The 13,245-nt window shown below is 38.7% G+C and overlaps 1 protein-coding gene across 5 annotated transcripts in view; it reads right to left on the reverse strand.

The window, feature by feature from the left end:
- Nucleotides 1-1,174: 1,174 nt before the first annotated feature.
- The window catches only part of LOC137656859 (integrin alpha-PS3-like), a 105,725-nt gene continuing 93,654 nt past the window's right edge, over nt 1,175-13,245 (reverse strand). For all 5 annotated transcript variants that reach the window (XM_068391224.1, XM_068391223.1, XM_068391220.1 and 2 more), the window contains 2 exons: nt 5,893-6,028; nt 1,175-3,532 (listed from right to left, as the gene is read on the reverse strand). In XM_068391224.1, the coding sequence (XP_068247325.1) occupies nt 3,455-3,532; nt 5,893-6,028 (214 nt within the window). In that variant the 3' untranslated portion in view covers nt 1,175-3,454. The remainder of the gene's footprint in view (nt 3,533-5,892; nt 6,029-13,245) is intronic.

Here is a 13,245-nt window from a genome sequence, read left to right on the forward strand (position 1 = left end):
TAAAAATTTCTCAGCCTTCCGTGTACTGTAGCACCTTTTCTTTTCATAACATGCCCAAGAGGTCTTATTCCTTTAATTTCCACATGCTGCTCTAATAAAGTATCCCTTATCAGATTAACTGATGAAAAGCTCTCTGCTGCTTTTAATAAGTTGCTTGTGGATTTTGCCTTTTTCGTCTTCCAAAAGACCTTTATAATCTCTTAAGTTTTCATGATTTTTATTGATCCTTCTATTAAACTAACATTCTCCAATTAATGTTCTCACTCTTTATTCAGATTTTCAAAATAGTGCCCCATCATTCTGGTACGTATTTCATAATTCTCAACTTCAAGTTAACAGTATACAGAATGAATATAATGAGTATGAATATTCTTGCACCAAATTTATGCCAAACACCCTCTGCTTCTTCTAGACAAATATGTGATTATTTAACTAAAATTTCAAAACTGAGAGGTCATGAAACTTAGCTATTATGTAACTAATATCTGGGATAAATATTCAGGATTACAGTACTACCATGAATAAAAAAATTTCTTTCTGATTTTAATACAAAATAAAAAGACATGAGAATTTACAAAATTATTTTGCTCTGAATATTTAAATCTTTAGCAGAACACATTGAGACTAACTGGTATACAATAGAAGGTCTCCACACAATTTCACCCTTATAATATACATTATTTTTGACAATAGGATGTAATATGGAAAACTCAGGTAGTAATCTGGTGAGTTTGTCTTGGGAAAGTCAAGAAATAACATTTTTAACATCTAAAATCCATAATGATTGGAAGATTTAGTTCATGTTTTGCCATTCTTTCTAGAAAAAACACACTGGTAAAACATTTATCATGATAAAAAATAAACCTAAATAGGAAATAGTAAAAAATAGTTATGATAAGAAAATTGCTCACCAAATATCTTACAAGAAATTCTCATGACTAGATTGTGTAACAATTCTTATAAATCATCATTATTCACAATAATGCTCCAAATCTAACAATTTATTTTATGCATTTAATTATAAATATCTTAGAATAACAAATAAGTGATGTGTATATCATATAGATATGAAGAAAGGCACATCATTCTATCACACAATTATGGCACTATTGTATCGTTACTTATTCTATATATATATATATATATATATATATATATATATATATATATATATATATATATATATATATTATTCGTTAAAAAAATTAATAACCGTCAAGTTCTCTCCTTACTCGTAACTGTGAGCTCAAACTAAACTATTCAACATGTGACTTCATCTCGTAATGCACAACGTAGAAAATCTGAAACACACCAGCAACATAACTATGCAGCTGTATAAAAGCAATGCATGCAACATACCTTACATATACAAGCAGTGTAGAGTCATGTCTACAGCATAATTCTTGGGTAAAGCTTCACTTTAATTGTTCATATTATTCTAGTTTTAAAGGAATTGCTCACAAAGATGTGAAATAACTTTCCGTACTCGGTAAAGATAAGATTATGTTATGTATTGTACCAATGTAAAAAAATAAATTAACGACTGAAGAAAAACTGATCGAGATGGTTTGGACATGTAATGTGAATAGATGTGAAACATTTGGTCAGAAAAGCAGCATACAGTATGGTATATGGAAGTAAGAACAATAGATTAAGACTTAGACCTGATAAGAAGTTTAGCAGAGTAGGTACAGGGTAAAAGGGAGTGGAGGCTCATTTTGTCCTAGCCCACAAAGAGAAAGGCTGACTAAACATTTATAATGATAAGGGAAGAAGTAAAAAGAGGAGACATATCATTGTAACAATTGATCGTCAAAAATTATGCAATAATCAAAGTTTTAGCAGAAGGCAGACAATAAAAAAATTTATAATAAATAAATACCTTTGCTAAAGTAGTGTTGTTCCATAAAATCCTTTGGAACTCAGACTATTTCACTGTTCATTTTGAGGACCATTGCTGTCGTCATAATGTGCACAACTAAAGCTTAGTTTTACCCACTTTTCCATATTTTTCTCTCCTTTTGAGTCCCAGCATATATGGTTTACTTGTATTAATCACCCTCAGTTTAGCACCAGTTTTAAGTCTAATTTTCATAACAATTACAGTAGGTGCTTCCCAAGCAATTTCCTTGATAACTACATGTACAGTATTAGGTTCTATCTAAGTAATCACTTTTATGAAAAGTATGTGCTGCCCCATTAATATTTTACAGAAATTAAGTGCTTCCCTAGTAATCTCCTTGGCAACAATTAGGTTCTGCCCAAGTACAGTAATCTTTGAAAAAAAATGGATGCTGCCAATGTAATCTCTTAATATTAAGTGCGATCCAATTAATCCCACTATTAGGTGCTGCTCCAGTAATTCATTTAACCATGACTAGGTCCTATCCCATAAGTGCCTAGATTGCAGTGTTGACAAAGCTGTAGTATGAATCCTAAACAGAAGATGCATACCTTTTTTTCTGTGCAAGATTATCATTAATTTCACAACAGCTGACACATAGCTAATGAAAGAAAGACTGAAATGAATGAAATAGTTGCTGCAGTATCTCATTAAATGCAAATGAGGTATAGAACATTAGTATAATTACTTCAAGTATTGAAGTAAATGTCCTTCAGTCAGACTTAGATGCATTACATAATGAGAGGAATAATACTGTGAAAAGGTTTGAAAACCTAATTGTAAACACACCAGAATCTTCAATGCAGATATAAACAAAGGATAAGAGAAGCATATAGTTGTAACAGCATAAAACTTTTGAAAAATAAAAAATGCAAACACACCTTTCCCTAAGCAGAAGTTCATAAGGGTTCAAGACATAAGATAGATAATAGCGTTAGAGATCATATAATCACAGAAACGAGAGGTAAGCTCTCGTACAGACATCGAACTTCATTTGAAGATTTCACAAATAATGTAGCCTATTATTTAGCAATTTAGACTTTAATGATTTTTTTAATGCTGTACTTTACTATTGTATATATAAAAATACTCATAGATGCTCCAAATATACTCATTACTTCAATATTTTTCATGTTGCAACAAAACAACAAAGCCTCAATATGAAACAGACAAGTTGAAATCTGCACTTTAAAAGCAATATTTATTCGATGAGTCTCTAAGTTATGTAAGCAACTTATAAACACAATATGAGAGCTCTACTTAATGTGAGTGAACCTCCCATAAATTATCCGGTAGAATTGTACAGATATTAATTCTGTACAGTACTTTGTCACCTCTGTTATTGAATTAAAAAAATATTTCAATTCAAATTACGTTATTTCGTTGATAGATTCAGCAATTAAGTCGTCAATCTTTTGGATCTACAAGGTTGGGAGATTCACCAGATTCTTAACATGAGGTAACAATTTATGAAGTGAGCCTCACACTTATGTCAAGGCCGTTGTGATATAAGTTCATTGAATTCCAAAATTTTCTGTTGATTGCAGAGTATCAGTAATTAGCGTTGCACTCAACGTGTGCTTTTTGTGCTTTCATTTCCTCCTGTTCTTTCCTCTTGAAGAATCCAAGCTGAAAACAAAAAATACAATATATTATATTTGTATAAATACATTTAATTTTATCTGAAAGATAAATGACATTTACAGATGAAGCATTACTGTATATTTATCCAATCTAATGAAACTAAACATTAGGAGGTTTATTGATAAAGAATTTCTTGGAGTCTGAAGAAAATTCTTTTGAAATACCTTAATACACTATATCTCATATAAAATAAAGAATAAAACACTAGAGTTGCGCACAAAATCTAACCCCTTTTCATACCAGGTATTTTGGTGCTATAATAAATTGGTAGCCTGCTTTTATAAATAATTTAATTACAGGTCAAACCTATAATAGTCACATAATGGTTTCATTTACAAATAAAAAGTACCTTGGGTTACGAGTAACTCTGAATAAGAGCATATAAATTTGAATTGGGTTAAGAGTATTGCATCGGTCTGCGAGCATAAGTTTTACGACGTATAGGCACTTTTTTGTGGTTAAGTACTATTGACACTAGCATATGATGTGTAGAAATGAGTCAGGCGGTATCCATAGGAATCCCACGCATCATTAACATCTCGGCGTCAATGACCTTAGATGTCAGGATGCCTGAAAACTTTAAATCAATCAATCAAAGCATCATTAACACTGTGTTCATGTGATTTTTACCCCATTTTCATGCTATTTTAAAGAAAATGCAAAAGCAGTAGTCTCTAGATGGGTTCCTTGTCAAAATTGTTCATAAGTGTGTAAAAAAAGATGAGCAAATGTTCAGAAAGTTTAAATTAAGTGATAATGAACATCGTTCAAGAGATACACCTGATATTTATCAGAATTGCTCATGGAGGAAGATTATCCTTCCAAGCAGTGACCTCCTCCTCTCTCCCTTGTGCTGGCCTACTGGTAGTGTTCCTGCCTGGCACTCACTGGACTAGAGTTTGAGTCCTACTCAAACTCAATAGTTTCTTTAGTGTCTGCAACCTCACCATCCTTGTGAGATAAAGATAGGGGGTTTGGGGGAGAGGAGCCTATACATCTACTGCCGAGTCATTAGCAGCCATGGCCTGACCCTCCCTGGGGTGGAGAGGGGTGTTGGGTACTGATCATATGTATATATGGTCAGTCCCTAGGGCATTGACCTACTAGCTAGGGCAATGTCACTGTCTCTTGTCTCTGTCATGCATGAGTAGCCTTTAAATCAGGCAAGACTCTCTTCCCATCAAAGTTAAAGTGCTAGTTAATTTATCACATCTCTATTTATTATTGTGAATTAATTTTTATTAATTTCTAATGTTATGACTTATAATTTGTAGAATAATTATCATTATAAAACCTTTAAAAACTAGTGTACTGTACATATGTATTTATGGATCTGTGAAACTCATCAAGTGAATTTTCTTTTTCCCATGGAAAAAATTATTTTAGGACACGAGCATTTTAGATTGCCAGCTCGCTCTTAAATTCAATTAAACTTGTAACCTAAGGTACTACTGTGAAACACTAAACAGGGACAAATCACAAAAAAAAGAATATATATATATATATATATATATATATATATATATATATATATATATATAAATATATATATATATATATATATGTATATATATATATATATATATATATATATATATATATATATATAAATATATATATATATATATATATATATATATATATATATATATATATATATATATATATATATATATATATATATATATATATATATATATATATATATATATATATATATATACAGTTTATTGTATACCATTACTCTGATTATTCAAGAACCCCAAAAAATCTTTAAATATTCTAATTTTTGTGGCTGCAGTACTATAATTGAATGGTTTATAACTTTCTATATAAGACAATTATAGGCGATAAGACTTTTTAGTTTGGAATACATAAGGATTTGCATTTATTATTATTTCAAGTTACTTGGCTTGTTTAAGGTGGATTGACCTAAAACATCATGTGTCATGACCATTAATTGTAATACAAACACTTGAATTCAACACACTTCTTATGAAACTTCTCTGATGTTGATGAAAAAAGTTCCAAAGTATCAGTATTAACAGGTACAGAAGTTACTGTACTTTCACTGGAATCTTGACATGTAGTTCATGACCAATGCATAATGTAAGAAAACATGACATACTCAAGGGGTCTATTTTTAAAAATTTACAGCTGACAATGAATAGAATATTGATGTAATGCATCACCCATATCATATACTAAACTAAAAATACCTATCTAAAGGAATTACTGTACTTTTATTGAGTTTACTAAACATAATACCACATGCGTTTACATAGATCTTTCATAAAATATAATTCACTCTGGATATCTTTAAACTGAACTGATAAAAGTCTAACCTTATATAAAAGATAGGCTAAAAGTGTCAGTAGAAGTAAGCCTCCCAGAACGGCTAAGAGAATAATCCACCACGCAACTCCTCGCCCAGGTAAACTGTCAGGAAGGAAGTGTGTGTCTGCAATGGTTGATGTTACCCTGTGAAATAACAATAACAATAATTATAAAAAATGATGCGAATAATGATATCGAAGCATCTATAAGGCTTTAGATTTTTATTTATACAGAATAAACAGTACAGGATAGAAGAGCACAGAAAACCCATTTCAAGTTTAACCCCATAAGAGGGAAAAGTTAATGCAAAGAAATATTTACAAATGATGATAACGATAATAATAATAAGTAATGTCTGACTTCACATCATAGTACTAATTGTCACGTCAAAACAATTATGTTTTATACATACATGCTTCCACAGAAAAATTGGATATATGTCTTGAAAAAAATGGATCTAATGTTTCAGCCACTTAGAACACTCTTATCTTTGAAATATGGAATTATGCAACCTCAAATACCAATCTAATATATTCCATCAATAATTAGATACCAGGTTTCCAACCATTGGTATGCATACTTCTTTTTATTATTATTATTACTATCCAAGCTACAACCCTAGTTGGAAAAGCAAGATGCTATAAGCCCAGGGGCTCCAACAAGGGAAAATAGCCCAGTGAGGAAAGGAAATAAGGAAATAAATAAATGAAGAGAACAAATTAACAATAAAGCATTCTAAAAAAAGTAACAACGTCAAAACAGACATGTCATATATAAACTATTAACAACATAAAAAACAAATATGTCATAAATAAACTATAAAAAGACTCATGTCCGCCTGGTCAACAAAAAAACATTTGCTCCAACTTTGAACTTTTGAAGTTCTACTGATTCAACTACCTGATTAGGAAGATCATTCCACAACTTGGTAACAGCTGGAATAAAACTTCTAGAGTACTGCATAGTATTGAGCCTCATGATGGAGAAGGCCTGGCTATTAGAATTAACTGCCTGCCTAGTAATACGAATAGGATAGAATTGTCCAGGGAGATCTGAATGTAAAGGATGGTCAGAGTTATGAAAAATCTTATGCAACATGCATAATGAACTAATTGAACGACGGTGTCAGAGATTAATGTCTAGATCAGGAATAAGAAATTTAATAGACCGTAAGTTTCTGTCCAACAAATTAAGATGAGAATCAGCAGCTGAAGACCAGACAGGAGAACAATACTCAAAACAAGGTAGAATGAAAGAATTAAAACACTTCTTCAGAATAGATTGATCACTGAAAATCTTGAAAGACTTTCTCAATAAGCCTATTTTTTGTGCAATTGAAGAAGACACAGACCTTATATGTTTCTCAAAAGTAAATTAGCTGTCGAGAATCACACCTAAAATTTTGAAAGAGTCATACAAATTTAAAGAAACATCATCAATACTGAGATCCGGATGTTGAGGAGCCACCATCCTTGACCTACTTACAATCATACTTTGAGTTTTGTTAGGATTCAACTTCATACCCCATAATTTGCACCATGCACTAATTCTAGCTACTGTAAATCCCTATTAAGGGATTCACCAACCCCAGATCTACATTCAGGAGATGGAATTGATGCAAAGAGAGTAGCATCATCTGCATATCCAACAAGCTTGTTTTCTAGGCCAAACCACATGTCATGTGTATATAGTATGAAGAGTAATGGGCCAAGAACACTACCCTGTGGAACACCGGATACCACATTCCTATAATCACTATGGTGCCCATCAACAACAACTCTTTGAGATCTATTACTTAGAAAATCAATAATAATGCTAAGAAACAACCCACCCACTAAATCTAAACACATTATTAATCATGTGCTAATTGGTCAAAGATATGGTTAAGGAAGCACATTACAGTCAAATAAGGAGAAACTAAGTTAGATACTGTATCATAAAGTGGTAACCTTTACCTTTGATTATTCTATTATGTATGAAGGGGCTATGGCTGGGAAGACTGGCATACTGAGATATCTTAATACAGTGTACAACGCCCTTTTTTTCCTATAGAAAATCGTTATTTATTGTATGTACTGGATTAACTATTTATTGTGTCATATTTCTGTAATACTTATATGTACTTTGTCTTGTAGGCCAACACTGATATATAATCTTCTCTTTTCAAATTATAAATGTTGTCCATCCTCTGATATCAGTAGGTATGATAATAAAGGGGTGACTGCATGTACCCTTCTACCTAATTTGTATCCATCATTGTCCCTGCTTTTACCCTCTATCCAACTTTCAATGGCTACCTAAGCAAAGATTGACAACTGTGTCATGGTTCTGTGGGGTGGTGATTATGCACTTCGTGGAGGCCTTAAACCTCTACTTGGTGGCCATTAATTCGTAATATCTGACCCTTTCTACCCAAGTACATTCATTCATTGTGGGAATGAATCCTTGAGTGTTATCCTTTTCTTCTCCTTATCCATCTTAACTATGTTCTTCTAAATATTTCATCTATTTAATCAACTAGTCTACACTAGCCTCCTTAGTTTGTTGTTACAAACACACAGCTTTAAGGTATACAAAATCTTTTTGGGCTCAAGCCATGACGTCCTGATGGAAGGTTCCTTTTGGTAGCTTCCTTGGGTATATTAACTACAAGGATATTCCCAGAGAATTAAACCACAGGTTATCACAGAATTCTTACTTCTGGTGCGAGTATCCTAAAGGTTTCCCTTTAAGACATCGTATATCAACAGGGGACGCATGTATTAACAAGCCACATAGCTATCTGCACCCCATATAGAGTTAACACTTCGATATGGAAAGGTGGAGAATAACTGGGGAGTCGTTCCACAGTTACACTCGTCCGTGGCTACTTTTGGTACTCGAAACGTAAACAAACGGGCGCCATTGTTAAATGACGTCACGTCCGTCCTCATCCTTCTGCTTGTAGCTACCTTGCATAGACGGATTTTCCCCTTGTGCGTTTTTTATCGGCTTGCAACTTCGTTATGTCGCTACCTTCGGCCTCGCCTTCTTCTGGAAAGTTGAGTACCAGGTCCCAGTATTGTTTAAATAAGCTCTGGCCATAAAGTAACTTATACTTTTCGTAATATTTTGTGTTTTGTGGCGGAGCTGTGCTGCTACTGGACACGCCATTTTATGGCGTCGCTGTTCTCTTGCATGCCTTATTTAGCTAGTCAGAACAGCTTATTCCGGCCTCTTAACTAATTGATATTGTTAGTTATTTAGTCTTCATAGCTAGGAACTTCATATATCGTGTTTTAACGCTCTATTATCTGGTCATCGCCTGACCCCATACTAGACTGCTAGCTTAGCCCCTAGGCCAGATTGCCTAGCACCAGTGTTCATGCATGATATATTCCAGTGATCCTAGGTTAAGTTATGAAGATAGTGGCATTATTTATCATACTGTTTACTGTGATGCAAGTGTTTTTTCGCCTTCAGGGACCATATAGGGGACCGGTTTGATTGCGTACCTTTCTAACCTAACCTAAATGTAGGAACCCCTATATGCTCCCTCCATCCCCTGCCTATGGGCATTCCCTCTGTGTGGCCATGCTCCCCCTTCTACATAGGGGAATTGTGTCCATAATCAGAGTAATTATCGCTTCTAGGTCTACCCTAAGGAAATGATCCCCCATTAGGGTCGCGACCGAGAAAGAGGAACGGCCCTGTCCTTCCTCAGTTGCTTATGGTTAGGTTACTTACCCTTCCATGCAACTTGCGATGTGTCTTTCAGCCTACCTAGCCTGGGATTTAACACTCCTTATCTAGGTTAGGCCCTCGGGGGGGGGGGGGGGCTAGTTCTGTACTGTTATAGTTTGAGACGGTACTCCTGCACTGTTCTCATTCTGGTTACCTACACTAGGCTAGGGAGCGTCCTCCCTTTCCTTGGTGGCTGTTATTGTACAGAGCCTCCCCTATGGAAGACCCCTCTTCTTCTCCCTCCCCATCTTCCCTTGGTGTAGACTAGCCTATATATATCTGTCCCTAGCCCTACAACTCCTCCTTAGGGTGGAGTGATAGGGCTATCTTGATCTCCTGTTGAGCAGGCCGCTCTGGTACATATACCCTTCATAGCGTCCTATGGGGTTAGCCACTGGCTGCGACTTGTCCAACAGGGGTTCCCCCCTTTTGAGTGTACCCTAACCCTCCCTTGGGTTACCCTGGCACCCGGCCGACTGCCGGCCCCCTGCCATTGGATGATAGGTCCCTCTCCTATCATGGGTACTCTCCCTCAGGTGGGATGCCAGAGGGGTATGCGATCTTACCCCTCCAATCCCTCCTTATCTGTCTCTCTATCTATCCTGGTGCCGGTCCCTTGCCGCCTCTACTGCCGGCGATACCGCCCTTCCTTTGGTGACACACTCATAAGATACCCTCCCTCCTCTAAGTCGCCAGCCTTCCGTGTGCCGGAGGGCTGCTGCCTTCCGTCGGCATGCAGCCGATGGCCCACCCCTCTATTACCTAGTTTCGGTTGTCCGGCCTTCGGGCCGGCCTCCGGTGTGCCGGCATGGATTGCCGGTGGTCTGGGTATCCTAGCAAATTCCACCTCACCTTATGAACTGATCACCAAGCTGTCAGCCTTCGGCTGCCGGAGCTGCCGCCGCTGTGCCGGCGGCCGCCAAGTCGGTATTATGCTTAGATCCTTAATGTGTCTACCTTAATGCCTTACACCCTGCTGGAGCGGCCTCCGGTGTTCCCCCGGTCTGCCGGAGCCCTCTGGAAGCACCAAGGGACTTGCACCCCTTCTACTATCTGTTGACTACATGCCGACAACCCTACAATGCAGCCAGATGGCTTAGCCACTCCGATAGATAGGTATTGTCTTACCATTCTACTAGTGGCTGTGCTGTCTTCTTGCATATTACAAATTTCCAGCATACTCTGTGTGTCTTAGCATGGTTGGTTGCCGGAACCTAGATCTATACGGGGTCTCCTACTACCCCTTTAACCCAAGGGCCTGAGTGGTCTCAGTCCCTGATACACCTCACAGACAATCTCAGCTAGAACTTGGCTTCTACCCACCACGGGGATCCATGAGGATTTCCGTTTTGTGTCCTTCGGTCACAAATGAGATTGCCTATTGATAAGGTTACGGTAACCAGCTGGGCGGGATTCACAAGTATGTGTCTATCTACTTCCTTTTCCCGCTCCTCTCTTCAACATTACAATATTCATGAATTATTTAATGTTAAGTGAAAGTTAAATTACTTAAAAATTTAACTTTAGAGTAATGTAAGTCATTCTTATGCCTTCCATATACTCATGATCTCTTTCTTTTACAGGAGGAGTATATGAAGTGTGACCACAACTTCTGTGGAGTGAAGCGCCCGGACTTCTACGGGCACAAGGCGTGTCGGACCCACGCCCCCTGCACCGCCAAGAAAGGCGACCTGAAATACTGGGACCCGCAGCACTGTACAGTCTGCAAGAGTCTTCTGGTCGAAGCGTTCAACGATCCTCCTTCAGCGGAGGTAAGGGACAACGCTCGAGAGAAGCTACGCAAGTGGGTGCGTGGCTTCCAGAAGAACGCCACCGGACCGTATCTCGCTACCGAAGATTTGAGGGCATTGCTATTCCCAAAGGCATCAAAAGACTCAGTGGTCCCTAGTGATCAGATTCCCACCGTCCAGATAGTGGTGGAACCTGATGTGGTCATGGCCCAGTCCATGCACGAGTGCCGTTTAGATTCCGACAACGTGGAACGTATGTCGGAAGTGTCGGAGACTACGGAGAGAAACCTCATGGGCAAGGAGCTCGACTATGAGGAAGATCAGGTGGAATACCCTGATTCGGAGCATGAGGTCGCCCCCGCTTCTACCCATGCACCAACTCCTACACCGACTGAGGAATCACTTCCTTCTACATCCGCTACCCCGGACCCCATCCCATCTAGCACTCAGGAGATCTTCAAGATGCTTGAAGCTCTCATGGATAAGAAACTTCGTGAGACTCATGAGTTTTTCAAGTCCAACATCGGAAGTTCTAAGCAACCGAAAAAGATTTCGGTTAAGGACCTCCCTGCCTGCTCGGATACTAACCCACGGAGGTATGCCGAGCACATGCCGATCACCACGGGCAAGATCTTCATCAGTGAGAAGGTCGGCTCGATCGCGTTGGAAGAAGTGGAGTTCTTCCCGAACTTTGAGGCTTACCCGGACTGTTACGTCCGACTAAAGAAGAGACCGAACCGAAGGAGGTTATTGTGTTCGATCTCTCGAAGGCCCAGGCTATGCTAGCCAATGCGGTGAAAAGTAGGGGGTTCACCAATTCAAAAATGCCGGCGCTTAGTAAGAAGCACCCGACCTTCGTCGCACCAGATAATGCGACCTTCCCCTTTCTTGAAAAGGCCTTCACTGCGGTACATAAAGCAGTGGTAGAAGGAAAACCTTGCCTTGTACTGGAGGAGTGCAGGCCCTTCTCCCTGACCACTCCCCCTGATGATAGGCACTGGAAAGACGTCCAGTCAACCTTCATAGTGGGGAAGCTAGAGCCTGACGTTGCTGGTCGTCAGTTTAACGAGGACCTCCCAAAACTCAACGATCACCTCCTTCGTAGGGAACATGATACGAAGGAAAGGCTTGCCGCATCTATGTCCCTCCAGGTACAGCTTGAAGTCATGGCCGGTGACACTAGGGTCCCTGACTTCTACATGGTCCTTGCCAAAACACATCTGGCAACGGCCGTGAAGGATCTGTACAGCTTCACTAGGGCTCGTAGATCCTGTCGTGAATTCGTGTTCGCAAGTGCTACAATGAGACACGAACCCCGGAGGCTGATTTCCTCCAACATCTGGGGTAAACACCTCTTTCCCTCCTCCCTAGTGAAAGAGATCACCGACAAGGCCGCCACGGAGAACAGGAACCTTCTCCATAAATGGGGCATGTCAAAGAAAAGGAAATCCTCTCAGGACGACGGCCCTCAACCTAAGAGGAAACCCACGAAACCAAAACCCCAGCAACGTCAACAAAGACGGCAGTTTCCGGGATCCGCTACTCCCCAAGTGGCAGCTCAGCCACAACAGACCTTTCAGCTGGTCACCCAACCGGTCCTGTCACAGTCACCGGTCTTCACCCCTGCATTTGAGCAGCAATCCACTACCTTTCGTCCCAAAGGTAGAGGCTCAGGCAGAGGCTCAGGCAGAGATGCGTCTCGCCGTCCCTCCAGAGGCAGAGGAGGAAGGGGAGCTAGCGGCCGAGGTAGCAAACCCTCGGGAAGCCAGAAGCAATGAAGTGCTTCCGGTGGGAGGAAGACTCCGCCAATTCCAGGATCGTTGGACCTTCGATCCCTGGGCACACAGCATCGTCAAGAAGGGACTAGGCTGGAGCTGGACTCAACCA

Source organism: Palaemon carinicauda, chromosome 17, assembly GCF_036898095.1.
Source record: "Palaemon carinicauda isolate YSFRI2023 chromosome 17, ASM3689809v2, whole genome shotgun sequence".
Classification (NCBI taxonomy): Eukaryota; Metazoa; Arthropoda; class Malacostraca; order Decapoda; family Palaemonidae; genus Palaemon; species Palaemon carinicauda.